The sequence below is a fragment of the Loxodonta africana genome, chromosome 12, assembly GCF_030014295.1.
Source record: "Loxodonta africana isolate mLoxAfr1 chromosome 12, mLoxAfr1.hap2, whole genome shotgun sequence".
Taxonomy (NCBI): Eukaryota; Metazoa; Chordata; class Mammalia; order Proboscidea; family Elephantidae; genus Loxodonta; species Loxodonta africana.
In genome coordinates this window covers 58,921,124-58,936,492 of record NC_087353.1, presented here as the reverse complement: position 1 = coordinate 58,936,492, position 15,369 = coordinate 58,921,124, and the positions used below count along the sequence as shown (strand labels likewise).

General features: G+C 50.5%; 2 protein-coding genes across 16 annotated transcripts in view; one reads left to right on the top strand and one right to left on the bottom strand.

The window, feature by feature from the left end:
* The window catches only part of ANKS3 (ankyrin repeat and sterile alpha motif domain containing 3), a 48,868-nt gene extending 36,164 nt beyond the window's left edge, over nucleotides 1-12,704 (top strand). For 6 of the 15 annotated variants that reach the window (XM_064295511.1, XM_064295515.1, XM_064295518.1 and 3 more), the window contains 12 exons: nucleotides 2,237-2,337; nucleotides 4,501-4,609; nucleotides 7,188-7,325; nucleotides 7,849-7,955; nucleotides 8,279-8,455; nucleotides 9,978-10,102; nucleotides 10,473-10,614; nucleotides 10,945-11,117; nucleotides 11,396-11,481; nucleotides 11,752-11,952; nucleotides 12,180-12,277; nucleotides 12,366-12,704. In XM_064295511.1, the coding sequence (XP_064151581.1) occupies nucleotides 2,237-2,337; nucleotides 4,501-4,609; nucleotides 7,188-7,325; nucleotides 7,849-7,955; nucleotides 8,279-8,455; nucleotides 9,978-10,102; nucleotides 10,473-10,614; nucleotides 10,945-11,117; nucleotides 11,396-11,481; nucleotides 11,752-11,952; nucleotides 12,180-12,259 (1,439 nt within the window). In that variant the 3' untranslated portion in view covers nucleotides 12,260-12,277; nucleotides 12,366-12,704. Of the gene's footprint in view, nucleotides 1-2,236; nucleotides 2,338-4,450; nucleotides 4,610-7,187; nucleotides 7,326-7,848; nucleotides 7,956-8,278; nucleotides 8,456-9,977; nucleotides 10,103-10,472; nucleotides 10,615-10,944; nucleotides 11,118-11,256; nucleotides 11,510-11,751; nucleotides 11,953-12,179; nucleotides 12,278-12,349 lie in introns of those variants that run through there. The other 9 variants (XM_064295512.1, XM_023557402.2, XM_003417640.4 and 6 more) reach the window with 9 other exon arrangements.
* A 689-nt stretch (nucleotides 12,705-13,393) lies between these two features.
* On the bottom strand, nucleotides 13,394-15,359 carry NUDT16L1 (nudix hydrolase 16 like 1). Its single transcript, XM_064295533.1, has 3 exons — nucleotides 15,179-15,359; nucleotides 14,844-15,104; nucleotides 13,394-14,210 (listed from the first exon to the last, which is right to left on the bottom strand). Exons 1-3 carry the CDS (start codon nucleotides 15,326-15,328, stop codon nucleotides 13,989-13,991), a joined length of 633 nt encoding a protein of 210 aa, XP_064151603.1. The 5' UTR covers nucleotides 15,329-15,359; the 3' UTR covers nucleotides 13,394-13,988.
* Nucleotides 15,360-15,369: the final 10 nt, after the last annotated feature.

The window sequence follows — 15,369 nt, the reverse complement described above, 5'->3', positions numbered from 1 at the left end:
ACATTTTATGTCCATTTGTCTAGTAAGTAAAAAGAAAAAAAAAACAGGAATTTGGTTTATTAATTACATATACCCACTGGTTTTTAGTTCTCTACCTCATTAATTTCTGCTTGCGCCTCTTTTTGGAGGGTGCTGGAGAGTTTTACTTTGTTTTTTTCTGTAGCTTTTTGAGTTGAGGATTCATTCTTTTAAAAAAAAAATTATTTTGATGATGTTGAGAATATACCCAGCAAAACGTACACCAGTTCAACAGTTTTTACATGTAGAATTCAATGACATTGATTACATTCTTTGAATTCATTCTTTTGTTGATATAAATGTTTAAGGTATGGAATTTCCTCTGATGATGTGTTAAATGTATCCCAGAGCTTCTAACATGTGCCCTCATTATTTTTAAAAAATTCTGTAATTTTGGTTCATATGTCTTCCTTTGCCCAAGAGTTGTTTAATAGAAGTTGGTTTTGTTTGGTTTTTTGTTAGTGTTGTTTTGTTTTTATTTCTAGATAAACAGGCCTTTTGGATTTTGTGATTAATTTCTGATTTGATTGCATTTTGATCAGAGAGTGTTTGTAATCCCTCTTTATGGAACTTATCAATGTCCTCTTTGTGGCTTAATGATCAGTTTTTGTAAATAGTCCATGTATGGTTGAGAAGAAATGGAATTCTCCATTACCTGGGCATAAAATCCACTGTTTTTCTAAAAATCTACCTTATGTTATTTAGGACTTCTGCATCCTTACTTCTTTTTCCACAAAGTCCCCTATCATTAGTGTGTTTCTCTTTTCTTTGCATATCCTATAGTTTCTCTTTTCCTTTTCTGTTTTTTTCTATACTGTTTTCTTACTGATTACCATGAATATTACACTTAACAGCTTGTATTTATAACATTCCAGGGTAAGTTGGTACCAACTTAACATCCATAACATACAAAAAATCCTATATGCCAGTCCTCTCCCCCACCTTTTGTTATCACTAATTATGTCTTTATATTTCATGTGCCCTGTAACATAATTTTATCCTTGCTTTTTATATATTTATTATTAAAAAACATGGACAAAACATTTAGAATTATCAAGCATGAATACCTTACTACTAGCCCTTACAGTTGTCCATGCATTTCCTTGTATTAGGGGTCTTGCTATGTATAGCTTTGAATTACTTTCTAGTGTCTGCAGAACTCCCAATAGTATTTTTTGTAGGGCTGGTCTGGTAGATATAAACTCTCTCAGCTTCTGTTTGTCTGGGAATGTTTTAATTTCACCCTCATTCTTTAAGGATAGTTTCCCTGGGTATAATATTTTTGACAGTTTTTTTTTTTTTTCTCAGCACTTTAAATATATCATTCCATTGCTTCTGGCCTCCAGTGTTTCTGAAATCAGCCCCTAATCTTATTGGGATCCTTCGTATGTGACTATTTGCTTCTCTATCCCTGCTTTCAGGATTCTCTCTTTATCTTTACTTTTCGAGACCCTAACTATAATGTGTCTTGGTGTACGTATTTTTGGGTTTATCTTGCTTGGGGTCCTTTGAGCTTCTTGGGTTTGTAGATTCATGTTCTTTGTTAGATGGGGGAATTTTTCTGTCATTATTTCTTCAAATATTCTTTCTGTCCCTTTCTCTCATCGCCTGGAATTCTCATGAATAGATACTAAGTTTCTTATCATCATTAAAGTACATTAAATTGCATTAAAATGTACTCAGCCTTCTTGAACTTCTGTCTTGTTACTCTTCAGTGTTTGTAATTTTAACTGTCTTATCCTCTAATTCGCTGATTTCTTCTGCATGATTAAATCTGTTGGTAGGTCCTTCTATTGTATTTTTCATTTCAGTTATTGTCCCTTTCAGTTGCAGTATCTCTTATTTTAGATCCTTATTTTGTTCTTGTGTTGTTTTCCTTATTTAGCTCTTTGTCTATGTTTTCCATTAGTTCTTTATGTTTAATGTTGTTATATTCTTCCATTTTTTTCATTATTTGGTCATCCCGAGATGTGCTTTCACTCCCTTTATCATGTTCATTTGGATGGGCCATTGTTTCTCTGTTCTTTGTATGTCTTGTGAATTTTTTTGTTGGGGCATTAGGATTTTTGAGGGTGTTAACTTTGTTTTCCCTGGTATTTGGTGTTTTTGCCCACACTACTTTCTGCAGAAAACTCTTAGGTGGACAGAGACTTCCGGCTTTCTTGCAGTTTCCTCTCCCTCTCTGTGATAGTGCCTTCTCCCTCCCTGGTTTAATTAGGATTTGAAAGTTCCAGCTCTTGGTTTTCAACTTTGTCTCTCCCAAACACACCAGAGAACATGTTGTGGTCAGTCTTTCCACCAGCAGGTACTGCCAATCAGGTGAGATACCATGTACTAATCAATCTGCCCACTGGGGGGGGGGGGGGGGGGCGGGGCACAGTCCTCTCTCTGTTTTATTATTCCCTTCCTTTTTTTTTTTTTTTCCTCTGTTTTTGCAGCCATGTTTTTAGCTGGAAAACCTACAACCAGCAAGCCCCCTTTGGGGCTAGGTGTTACCTTTGTTTTTGCGCAAGGCTTCCTTCCCTGCTCTGTGGGGACTGTTTATATCTGAGCTGGCATTCAAGGGAAGCAGAGGCAGACTTTCCTCTGCTTCAGGAGGAGGAGGGGCTGGTACTCCCCAGAAGGACCTCTGAAAGACCTTCCTTGTTGGTTTGAGAGTCCCAGTGGCCCTGTAGTATTTGGGGGAGCAGTCTCTACTTAGGTGACCCACCCCCTGACTCCAATGTAGGGAACCTTCTGTAGGAGTTTTTATCAGTCTGGCAGCTGACAATTACCAGTTGAAGGAGGGGGTTGTCACACTCCAAATAGACCCCCAGGGAGGTCTGCCTTGTGCTGTCAGAGCCCACCCTGTAGTATATTGGCTGTGGACGTAGCCTGCACTAAAAATGCTTGCTTCCTAACACATAGCAGCCTCAGTCAGCAGTCCTCAGCACTGACTGGAAGGGGGAGCAGACAGACCTGCCCTTACTCCCAGAGGTCTATCCTGTTGATTCAGAGGCCTTAGAGGCCTGAGCTCTGGAGTACGCAGAGAGGCACGGAGAGTGTTCACTATGAGAGCAGACTCCACTGTACAGGCTTTCTGTAGCAATCTGCAGTAGACGTGCCATCGACAGAGTTCAGGTGGGGAGGTGCTGGCACACTCCAAGCAAGCACCTAGGGAAGTCTGTCTTGTTGATTTAAGCACAGAAGCTTGGGGGTCCTGTCTCTGGGCAGGGGCTGTTGTGGTTAAGGAAGCAGGCTCTTTTTCTGGGGCCACTACCCCAGTTCACCACAACTGGCAGCCTGTGTGGCTGGGGGATGGGTAGGGACAGTAGGAGAAGCCATTTTCCTACCATGTATGACTCAGTATTGAGTCACTGATTCTTCCCTGTCGGCAGTTCCCTGCTGCTTTCCTCTGCTCCCCAATTCAGAGTCCCTCAAAGCCAAGCACCATCCGTTGTCATCTTGCTTGTTGTATTTGTGGGGGAAGAGTCAGAATGAAGGTCTGTTTATGCCACCATCTTCCCAGAATTCCACTTAGGTCCATTTATTTTTATAACTTCCTTCCTCTCCTACTTGGATGAGACCACAGCCTCCTCCTCTTGGTGTAGATCCTTGAGCGTCCAAGCAGCGCATTTCATGGGGAAAGGAGAGCAAAAGTCCACTCGACGGCACTGGCTGTGTTTAAATGAACTGGGCTCTGCCCATCTCTCTTTCTGACATCAGGAGTGTTCTGTAGTAAATACCAGCTCTCATATGGTATGAGATGGTCTCGTGAGGGACCACTCCTTCATATCTGCAACTCCAAGATGAGGGCTTATCAGTTCCTCACTTAAATGCCTTGTCTCTTAAAAGTAGAATCCAATGGGTATATGATCAAATATAAAAAAACTGTAAGAAACTGTAAAATGCTAAAGGCTACAGGTGTGTTGAGCTCTTTCAGCTCAGATGGGGTAGTGATTTGAAATATTTTATAAAACTTTCAATAGCAAACATACGGCATTCATGTCCCAAGAAGTTGTTCAGGCTGAAAATATAAAATTATTTAAGAGGTTGTGACTCATATGCCTGTATTTTCATTAAGTGATAGATCTTGCTTTTCATTTAAACTTAGAATGTAATTTATTTTGGATTGTAAACAATACATGCATTTTAGAACAAATTTGGAAAACACAAAGAGATGGGGAAAGGAGACTTCTACCCCATCATAATGAGCTGTTTTAGTTTAGCCTCACACTTAGCAAGTCGCCACCTCCCCTGATGTCCGTGTCCCGTTTGAGCAGTGGTCTGGCCCATTGTGGCATTTCTTACAAGTCAAGTCTTTGGGGGCACACTCCTCTTATTCTTAATTTGGGAAAACCAGCAACTCTTAATTTCTTCTAGTTTACTTGAAGGATTAGTGAATTAGTCCATCATTGAACAAACTGCTTTAATTTTGATGTCTGACCCGCAGAAAAATACGAAGACCTAAGCTCATCCGACGAATCCTACTCTGTTCCTCAGAGGCAGAGGCCGTGCCGGAAGAAGGGCCTCAGCATCCATGAGGGGCCTCGTGCCTTGGCCAGGATCACTGCCATTGGACTTGGAGGCAGGACCCAGCAGCCTTGCTACGGTGAGCATTCCGTTTTCCTGGTGGCTCTTTGATGTCTCACTCCGAGACTGAGACCCACAGCTGATTACAGCGATGGGCACACAGTAGTCCCCACTGGCTTGGGATCTGGTTCATCTCCTTGACTGTCCCTCCCACCAGTTAGAGTCAGAAATAGAGCTGTCATAGCTTAGCTCAGATTTCACTTGTTCAGGTGGATAAGCTAGTGCAGGGAAATATGACCCTTCAAGTCCCACACCACCTGGGCATCTGCTGGGCAGTGGGCTGGATGTGCTTCTAGGGCCAGGGTATGGCTCTGGTCTCGCTTTCTTCTCAAGATGACGGAGGTGGTGCTTAAACCCTTCTGAGAACTGTCAGGTGGTGTACTTGGTGGTGCTAGAATCCTAGACCCTTTGTCCAGATCTCGAGTTTATTCTCAAATCAAGTGTCAAGTGCTATGTTCTCAGGGAGCACCGGTTCTGTGGTGAGTTGTGTGTGGTGCTCTTTTTTGCTCTGGCCTTACTGAGTGACATACTCAGGTGTGAGTGACATCTTCCTTTGATGGCTGTCACTGCCTGGGGCCAGGCTATGGCTGCTGATCTGGTGGGCTGGGTTAGTAGTCCCTTCTCATGAGTGAGCCCCTCTGAAGCCTGGGTAGGAAGAGACTTTCCCCAACAGAGGCAACCATGTTTCAGTCAATAACTATGAGTAATGTGATTCCCTTATACAGTCCTGGGATGCTCAAACTCATTTGCGCTGGGTAGAGAACTCCAGATGGGCCTTCTCCCTGCACAGACTGGGGGGCTGGAGAAACCCTTCCCCCAGCTTCTGGCAAGCTTCCCTCTGGGTGCCGGGAGCCACCATGTGTCCTGGCTTGTGTGCTTTTGAGCTCCTAGCTGGAGGACTGAACCGTTGTCTCTCTGAGCGGCAGCCTGTCCTTCCGAGGAGTCCATGCTACCTGTCCCCACCGTGAGGTATGGCTGGGGGGATAGGAAGGACGGGTCTTATCCCTGGGGTGTTACTTGTTATTGGCCTGCATAGCCACACAGCGGGTGCTACTTAACACAGAATCCTTTCTAATTACCAAAACAAGGCCGAAGCCTGTCTTGCGCAGTTATTTTTATATAGTGATACCCACAAGCATGGAAGAATGTTCAACAAAGGGATGCTGGCAGGTGTTTCTCAGTAGTGGCATTTCAGGGGACTTTAGATTTTCCTTGTACCTTGTGATCGTATTTGAATTTTCTCTAAGTGCATGTATTGTCTTTACTAACAATTAAAAAAAAAGAGTTATGCTTGTCTAGTTTTGTTTCGTCTTTAGTTTTGTGCTCTGCCTTTTCTGCACATTTTCGTGGAGGCAGACACATGGAACGTATGGAAGTTTGTGTAGCTGCTGTTAATTTTTAGCCCAGGACATTTTACCTTTACCTTATTTAGCTGGATCTCTTTTTGGCCAGGATTCACCAACCCGAGGAGGAACACCAGTAATGCCTGTGTAGGGTCTCAGGGAAGGTTGAAGGCAGGTGTGTGTGGCGTTAGATGTTTCCAGCTAAAGAGGACACCTATCACTATTCGTTTTCTGTAGCTCAGGAAGTTGTGATTACAGCTTACCATTTCCTACTTTTTAGCTTAACCCTTTGGAGACTCATGGGCTAGATGGTATCCCAACTATTTTTTATGCCTCTGGAGTTCTTTGGGAAGAAGGGGTAGCCCAATTTTAACACATTTAGCCTCAAGGTAGAAGCCTTTTGAAATATGTGAAACTGAAAAATCCTGAGTGGGAGCCTCATTTTTGTGTAGATTTGAGCATTGTCTTAGGTGATACCTCTCGGGTATGTAAATTTTCTAAGCTTTTGACAGCTTTGACTTTCTGTGAGATAAGCCTCCACTATGTTTCCCAGTTACCATGTTCTTGTGAGTATGTACTTATCGGGAGAATAAGCCATCATCAGCCTTCAGTCAAGAGTGGCCATTTTCTTCTCTATGCCATTCATTGTTTCCAGGTGTTACTGGCTCTCTTCTAGCTTCCAAATAGTAATGCCTTTCTAATAAGGAATAACGCACTGCAGTGGTACTTTTCAAGAGACTTGAACTCCTGTAAGTTATTCTTACTACCATTAATTGACTCATAAAAATTTACTACATCCTGGCATCCACTGGGACATATGGGATCCCAGATAATGGGTATCAAAATCCATACATACCTCGTAACAAAAATTCTGAATTGACCCTTGAATCAGCATGCCTTCCATTAGTGAAAACACTTAGTATCAACAAAAAATTCAAAGGAGAAAAAGACTGGGTCACCAAAGGGTTAAAGAAGAGCCAGCATGGTATAGTGGGGAAGGCAGCAGTGGGCTAGCCTGCTCCAAGCCTGGCCTCATTCTACACTTGCTGGTCACCGAGCCTGTTCTCAGTCAGGGAAACTGCAAAGAGCAGTTATGTCCCAGGCACTGAGGAGAGCAGATGAGGTGACGTGCAGGGAATTCTGAGTTCCGTCCTTCCTTCCTAAGTCCTGGGTCTTCTCTGACAGCGACCTGAGGAGGCTGGTGTGAATCTCTTTTGTGCTCACATGGGTTTACATGCCCCTTTCTCTACACAGAGCAGGTGCCTCCACGGGGCTATGTCACCTTCAACAGCAGTGATGAGAATCCCCTGAAAGGGGGGGGGCTTTGCTACCGGGACGTCACCTCCCCCATCAACGACCAGGACGTGGAGAGCAGCAGCAGCAGCAGCAGGGGTATACACACCCACCTCAGCCAAAGTTCCAGGTTTAGGAATTCATGTGTGCCCACCCTGCGCCCACCCAGTAGATAATGATACAGTGAACAATTCTGAGGGCCCTGGGTCTTGTGAGGAAAATCAAAGACTGTTGTGGGGACAGGCAAGGAGATGTGTCAAGTGCAGTGTTTGGGGTTAGGGGGTGTCATCCCAACACACAGGTTTAGCCCCTTGATTTATAAGCTCTCAGAGGCTTTTGTAACACTCTTCCTAGAGGGAAATGTCTTATTAAGTACACGTATTCACTTATTCAGCAGCTACTTACTAAGTGCCTACCATGTGCCAAGCACTGTTCTCAGGGCTTGAACAAAAAGCCCTGCTCGTATGTGTGCAGAAGGTGTTGGGACAGGCAGTCATCACTACATGGATGAAAATATCACACTGTTTAAGAAGTAGATGAGTGCTGTGGGGCTGGGAGTGCCCGATTCTGCGGTCACCCTGAGAGAGGCCAGTGGTCAGCATCCTGTCTTCACCATTACCAGAAGAGCATGCTTTCTGTGCCAACCATGGGACTACCCGGAGCAGCAGCAGTGAGGGGCTGGCCCGGGCCCAGGGAGTCAGCAGCGAGGCTTCTCTAGAGAGCAATGAGGTGAAGATTTTCTTTCTTGATTTCCTATCTCCTCTCTTGGTATTGTGGGGGAAGCCTAGCAGCTTGAGATAAGCAAGGGTGGTAACAAGTATTTATTGCTCATAAGTTCGGGCTCTGGGACCTGGGCTCTAGCAGTGCCGCCTGAGTTTGGTGGCACAGACTGCAGTGGAAATCACCAAGGATGCCTGTGTGGCGAATGAGGGAGATGGCACAGATGACAACATAGAAGCTAGTCATGGGGCAGAGTATGGACACAGCCGTGCTAGCTGTGAGTCCTGCAGGGTTACTTAAGGGTTTCCTGAAACACATATCTCTTGCCCCAGGATTCAGATCACACACATAAAAGCTTAGTTCGCAAGCAAACGAAAAGCTATGTGAAGACCAAGAGCCGTTACAGCAACAGTGACAGCCAGTGGCCTCCAAGCACCAGAACCTCTGGGGTACCCTGTTCCCCAGGATCCATCCCCCAAACCCAGAGGTCCCCCTATTCAGGACCCCAGGTAAGGACGATGGCACTTTTTGTGATTTCTAAGACTTGTTTTGTATACTTAACGATGGCCATCTGTATCCGACCTGACTCCGATCTTGTCTACCCAACACAAAAAGAAAGCCTTCTGCTTAGGAGGTGGGGGCATTTGGTGAAAACAACTACAGACAAGTGTTTTAACTATGCAGATGCCTGAGATGCTAGGTGACAGCTGAGGCAAGTAATAGACTAACCAAAAGGCTTAAAAGGAAGCTGAGGAATGAGATGTTTATGTGGACTTTGAAAAGCTCTGACACATTCCTGGAAATGTAAAAGGCTGTGAGCTTGCAGGGCAACACGCATGTTCAGGAAAGACCTGGCAAGGCCCTGAGTTGTCACCTCAGAATGACCTTGAGGCTCTGGGCAAGCAGGAAGTGAAGCCAAAGCCAGAGCTGTCGGTAGCCTGGCTGAATTTTGAAGGTATGCCCCAACACACACACAGCCTCTCAGCCAAGACTGGTTCCAGGTGTTTAAGGAAATCTCTGTCCAGTCATTAGCTGACCACTAAGGTAACCATGTTGAGAGTTTAGTGGCCACACATGACAAGGAATATAGACTTTACACAATTATTTCAGATATAATTCACTAAGCAAACAGCGTCTACAACAAGCAGCAGCAGGGGGATCAGATTTCTAGTTATTCATTATGTTATTTAAAATGTCCAGTTTTGACCAACAAGATGGAAGACATGCAAAGAAGGTATGGCTCATACACAGATAAAAAAGCAAGCTGCAGAAACTGTCCCTGAGGAAGCCCAGACATTGACTGGACTAATTAGACAGAGGCTTTAAATCAGCTATTTTAATTGTGTTCAGAGAGCTAAAGAAAAGTGTGAGAGTGATAGCTCACTAAATAGAAAATATTAATAAAGAGAGAAAAATTCTGGGGTTGAAAAGTATAATGACTGAAATGGAAAATATACCAGAGGGGCTCAAAAGCAGATCAGAGCAGGAAGAGAGAGAATTGGAGAGAGAACAGAAAGGGACAAAAAAACAAAACACAATGACGACAGATGCAGAGACCTGTGAGACACCACCAGGCAGCCCAATAAACTCTGAATGGGAGTTCCAGGAAAGGAGAGGGGCAACAAGGTTATCTGAAGAAATGGCAATTGAAAACTTCCCAAATCTGATGGAAGACATGAGGCTGTACATCCGAGAAACTCAGCAAACTCCAAGTAGGGTAACTTCTAGGAGGACCACATCTACACACATCATTAACTGTTGAAAGTCAAAGACAATCTTAAAAGAAGCAAAAGAGGTAACTCGTCACATACGAGGGATCCTCCGTTTCTCATCAGAAACCAACTGGGAATGTCTCCCTGTGTCCCCGCCTCCCTACTCTGCCTGCGGCCACAGGGAAAAAGCACTTCCCTCGTGCTGAACGTGTGGAACCAGCAGGGCCCAGAGGGGGATGCGTGGTCAGTAGGAGAATGGCTTTGTACCCTGTCTTTGTGCTCCATGTCTGATCCACCCTGGCCCCATCTTGCCTTCCAGGACCTTGCCTCACTGCTGGAGCAGATTGGGTGTCTGAAGTACCTGCAGGTGTTTGAGGAGCAGGATGTGGACCTCCGCATCTTCCTGACCCTCACCGAGAGTGACCTGAAGGAGATCGGCATCACGTGAGTGCAGAGGGCTCCATCCCTCTGGCCCAGCCAACATGCTGGGCTGGGGTCGGCCTTTTTCCACCAGACCCACCCACCCCTGGCTTGGATACAATCAGGTCAGCTCCTGAGGTCCAGAGGCTTGGCAGATTGCATTCAGGGGCCCTCAGACTTTTACCACCAGTTAACGTTTGGAAACTTTCAGACTTACCTGAGGCAGGCATTATCCACGCCTCGAGCAGGCCAGTACGGACTGTGTGTGGGGAAAGCAGCAGGGGCCTGGCCCTTTTCTCCCTCCCTCCTATCCCTAGGACACAGTTGTGGTAGAGGATGAAACGTGGTCTTTGTGCAGAGATGCTGACTGCTGCCCTCTCTCCTCACCCTGCAGTTTGTTTGGGCCCAAGAGGAAGATGACCTCTGCCATTGCCCGCTGGCACAGCAGTGCCCGCCCCCCCAGTGACGCCCTGGAGCTGGCCTACGCCGACCGGCTCGAGGCTGAGATGCAGGAGCTGGCCATCCAGCTGCACAAGGTGCCAGGGCAAGGGGCTGAGTTGCACCTACAGAAAAGGGCCAACACAGGGAAAGGGCAAGGGCCAGACACCCCAAGTGGGTCAGCAGAGGGGGAGGCACAGAAAGACAGAGGACACCCAGACGGGGGAGAGAGTCCAGCGGGAACAAAGTAGAAAAGACCATGAAGGTGAGGTGGTGTACTCGGAAGCTGCAAGGGACTGTAGGGAGGGAGACTATGAGAAGAGGCCTCCCAGAGCCAAGGAGATGGAGAGTCAGTGGGTCTGAAACACAGTAACCCTAGGCCCCAGGGGGAGGAGGACCAGCCCCCACACCCGCACCCTCTGCTACAGTGCTGCGAGGAGGTGGAGGCCATGCGGGGCCAGGTGTCGCAGGAGCAGGAGTTGCGGGCCGTGGTGGAGAGCTGCCTCCTAGAGCAAGACGGTGTCCGCAAAGCTGCGCAAGCCCAGCTGCAGGAGACCCAGGCCCTCACGCGCACTGCCGCTCTCGTCCTGGATCAGCTGCGGTGAGTGGCCCCTTGTAGGGCAGCTTCTAGGGGACTGAGTGCCAAGTCACTGCGTTTCCTCTTGTTCTCTACCCACGGGGCTGTCTCTGGGTTGCCTCACTGCGACGGCCGAGTTTCCTTTGGGTGTTGGTCCCTGCAGGGCCAGTCCGGTTCTCAGGACCCGATGTAGGCTTGTTGGTGCCCACACCTCACTCCCTAAGGCCTGATGCTGGGAGGGTGTCAGCTCTCATCGCCACCCCGGGACCCGCCCCCCCCCCCCTGGGGTCTTGTGTCCACAGAGCCTGCCAAGCAGAGCTATCAACCCGGGTGAGGCAGGATGAGTCCCCAGGAAGGACATCCCGGAGCCCAGTTGTACCCACTGCTGGTAAGGGAGCCACATTCTGGCTCAGGGGTGGGTTATCCGGGTACCTCAGCACATCTGTCTGACGGCCCCTCTCTGGGTCCCTGTGCATAGCTCTTGGGCTCTCCTCACCTATGATGGGGAGAGCCCTGTCCCTCCAGGTTGCGGGAGACAGGCAGAGGTGAGAGTGTAGGCTGTGGTGGACTGGACACTACACAAGCCCTCTGGTGACTGCTCCAGCTGTCTCCCTTCAGGCTGGCCACTTGGGCCTCACACTTTCTCTCCTGGGTTCAGTCCTGACTTTTTACATAGCGTGTCTGAGGGGGCCCAGTGGGGACAGCTCAGCAGCCCAGGACAGAGGCAGGGCCTGCAAGACACAGACCCCAGGCCCACCAGACCTCTGCCCAGCAGATTGCAAAGGCTGGCAGGCATCCCTGCAGGCCATGAGCCTCCCTGAGCTGTCCAGAGCCCTAGAGGACCGTGTCCAGGAGATGGGTAAGTCTTGGGGGCAGCGAGTGCACCTTGCCCAGGACTCATGCTCCTGCAGAGGGAGGGGGTTCTGTGGCCAGACTTCGGTGAACATCAAGAGCACTTGTATTTTGGAGGCACCCTTAGCTGAGAGCCTCTGGGGCAGCCCACCAAGAAAGGTTCAAGGTCACCCATCCCTAGCGCCCTGAGAGCTCCCCCCACCAGCAGAGCAGTGACTGTTGTTGCATCCTCAGGGCAGGCACTGTGCTCGGTGACCCAGAGCCTGGAGAAGCTGCAAGTGCTGAATGGGAAACAGAACTGGCGGGAGCCATAGCCAGGTAGTTGTGGCCAGGTGAGTGCACGGGGGGCGGGCTCTGCCCGGGGAGCAGAAGGGCATCACCTTCCCTCCCCTTCCCTTTCACAGGGGCCTTTCTTTTCAGAATCTGACGTTGGGTGACTAATCCACCCTGAAGCTGTGCGCCAGAAGGACATTGCAGGCAGGGAGCAGTGGTGGCCCAGGGGGGCCGAGGACTGGCCCCTTGGAGCAGTGGCAGAGGCGGGCCGGGCTGCGCAGGGCCAGCACTGAGGCAGGACAGGCCACTCAAAACTGGCCGTGAGGCCCACCGTGTGTGGCCAGCCCTGGTCCAGAGCATGGGAACAGTGCATGGGCCATACACCATAAGTGCCAGATTCAGGTTTGACCTTTCAGTGCAGACTGGGACGCCTGGTCCGCACATGTTATTTGTTGGAAAATAAAATTTAAGATCACTTGGTAAGAAGTGCACCTCTGGCCGCAGGCCACACAGTAAAGGCTACAGCCATCGGGCCAAGCACAGAGAGCCAGGCTGAGACCCCAGCCCCAGTGAACCCCCAGGTCCACAGCCAGGACAGCCCATCTGCCTGAGTGAGCACAGAGTCCAACTTGACTTAGGCAGCTTCTACAGCTGAGCTCCTCCCTGGAGCAGGCGGGGATGGGGGGCATGGCACCATGACAAAGTTTATCCACCCCTCGAGCTCTCACGGGTAGACTGGACACCCAGGTTGTGCCGGGGCACTGCTTACATACCCAGCCAGCACAGGCTTTGGAAATGTCCCATTTGCACCCTTGGGGTGTCTCAGGCCCCAGGAGGCAGCTGGTAGTAGCCTCTCAACCCCACCACTGTTCTGAGTTCTCAGCCCATGCTTCAGGCCATCTCCTTGAGCAACTTGTGCTGAGAATGGAGAAAGGGAGGTTATCCAGAGCAGTGGGCTCAGCCTAGAAAAGGGAGCCTAACTCAGAAGCCATCAAACCATGCTGAGGGCCCGGAGGTCAGGAGCGCCACAGTGAGCATGGAGACCCAGCCGTCTCTAGCCAGAGCTGGTGTGCACCCCTGGCCAGGACAGGAGGGACGAGCCAGCGCCCTCTCTTGGGCCTGGCACCTCCCAGGTTTAGCCCTGGCCTCTAGTTGGGATAGAGAACACACGGAAAGCAGCTTAAGAGCTACTTTATTTGTCTTCCTCTTGAACAAGGCACACACAGTGGGCCCTTGGCCCCGACTGCCCTCTGGAACCAAGCCCAGCCTCACTGCAGTGAGAAAGTCGAAGAGAAAGTCTAACCCAGTAAATCCAGGGAGAACCAAGACTAACAGTACAACACCCTACCCCGCCTGGCTCTCAGGCCCTGGGAGCGACGCAGGAATGAGTCAACCTGGACAAAGGCGTCCTCCAAGGGAACAAACTGCCCATGGAAGGACTGAGTGTGGCACCGCAACACCTGGGGAATCAGCCTAAGGCCTCCACCTGCCCAGGGACAGAGACTCAGAGGAGAACAAGTGTCGTGGGGCGGGTGAGAGCCTGGCTTGGTACACCCAGGCTGTCCAGCCCTGCAAACCTGAGTTCCAGCGGGCCGAGGGGACTGCTCAGGATAAGAAACGACAAGGTGCCCACTGGCCCCAGGCAGTCAGCAGGGGGTCAAACACACACACGTTTGCGCGCTAGGAGACACACTTCCACGGGGTAGAGTCTCAGCCCAAGGGCACAGGGAACCTGGGGCAGGGCGATCGACAAAGCCGGGGCAGCGCCCCTCAGGAGGATGCTGGCAGCAGCTTCTCCAGGGCCTTCTTCTGCTTCTCAGTAGCGGCGGCCAAGGCCTCAGCCAGCTTCTCCTCAGGCATCATGTTGAGCACCTTGAGGGCAAAGAGGAGCTGGCACTTGGCAGTGCTGATGAAGGCGTTGCTGAGGAAGTTGGGGAAGCCCCCCATGCGGTCCTTCTGGGTGTACAGTGGGACACGCACAAGCCCCAGCACCTGCATGGAGAGGAGTCAAGGTTCGGCTGGGGCCCCCATGGGATAGCAAGCCCCTGGGCCAGGGACACAATGGGAGGCCAGGATCAATGAGACAGAGCTAGCCAGCTCGCCTTGGAGCATCACACTACCTCAAACACATCTCAAGGCCAACACAAGCCAGGACCCCCATGCCCCTTCCACCCTACCCGCCCCCACCAACCTCACCTGCTACCCCTGCCAGCCCACGCCTCATGCTCCCCCTTCCATTCCATGAATCCTAAACACCCGAAGTGTCGCATCTAGCTCCTCCAATCCATGAAACCCACAAACACCGAGTACCTCCGTACCACATCCCCAGCCTCCTTCCCTCCCAGCCCATGAGCACACCCCTCCTGTCCCCAGGTATCCCCCCATCCCACGCCCCACTCCCAGGATTGGCAATGGCAGGCAGCAAGGCAGACACTGTAACACAGCCCTGAGGGTGCCCCAGCCCCTCCATCCCGGCCCCTTCCAAGCCCCTTCCCCCAGCCTGCTGCTGAGACAGCGATACCCCGCCCGGCCCGGCCAGAGAATGCTCGGGACGTGTTACCCATCGGTGCCTTCCGCGGGACCAGAGCCAACCCGGGGCAGGGCGGGACCCGGCGGCGGCCCCACCTCCAGGCCGTGGTCGCGCGAGTGCACCGCGCTGATCTCCACGGCGTGCAGCTGCTCCAGCGTCAGCTGCCGCGCGTACAGGTGCGCCACGACGCGCTGCGGGCCCTCGGTCAGGTGCGAGCTCAGGTAGTCGGCCTCGGTGAGGCGCAGGCAGCCCAGGCCCAGGCCCAGCACCCGGTTCAGCCCGTCCTCCAGCGACCAGAAGCGCCGGTCCACGAAGCCGCCGGGGAAGCCCAGCAGCCCGTCGAAGCGCATCTGCATCTACAAGGGGAGCGGGTCACGGGTGGGCCGGGCCACGGAGAACCCAACCCCGGCCCGCCCGCCGCCGTCCTCACCAGCACCGAGAAGCGCATGGGGATGCGGCCGAAGAGCTGCCCGGGGTTGGCGGCGTACAGCATGGCATGGCAGGAGTGGCTCCAGCCCGGCCCCAAACGCATCGCCTCCACCCGGCTAATCTGCTTCAGTTCGGGCAGCGCCACCGCCATCTTGGCACTGCCCCCGCCCTCCGGCTTTGGCCGCTTACGCG

Bases quoted from the DNA above. Each gene is read 5' to 3' on its own strand.
- NUDT16L1 (XM_064295533.1), bottom strand. From the start codon at position 15,328: ATGGCGGTGGCGCTGCCCGAACTGAAGCAGATTAGCCGGGTGGAGGCG. The intron at 15,105-15,178 runs GTGAGGACGGCG...CTCCCCTTGTAG, and splicing joins CCATGCGCTTCTCGGTGCTG to ATGCAGATGCGCTTCGACGG. The intron at 14,211-14,843 runs GTGGGGCCGCCG...CTCTCCATGCAG, and splicing joins CGCGCGACCACGGCCTGGAG to GTGCTGGGGCTTGTGCGTGT.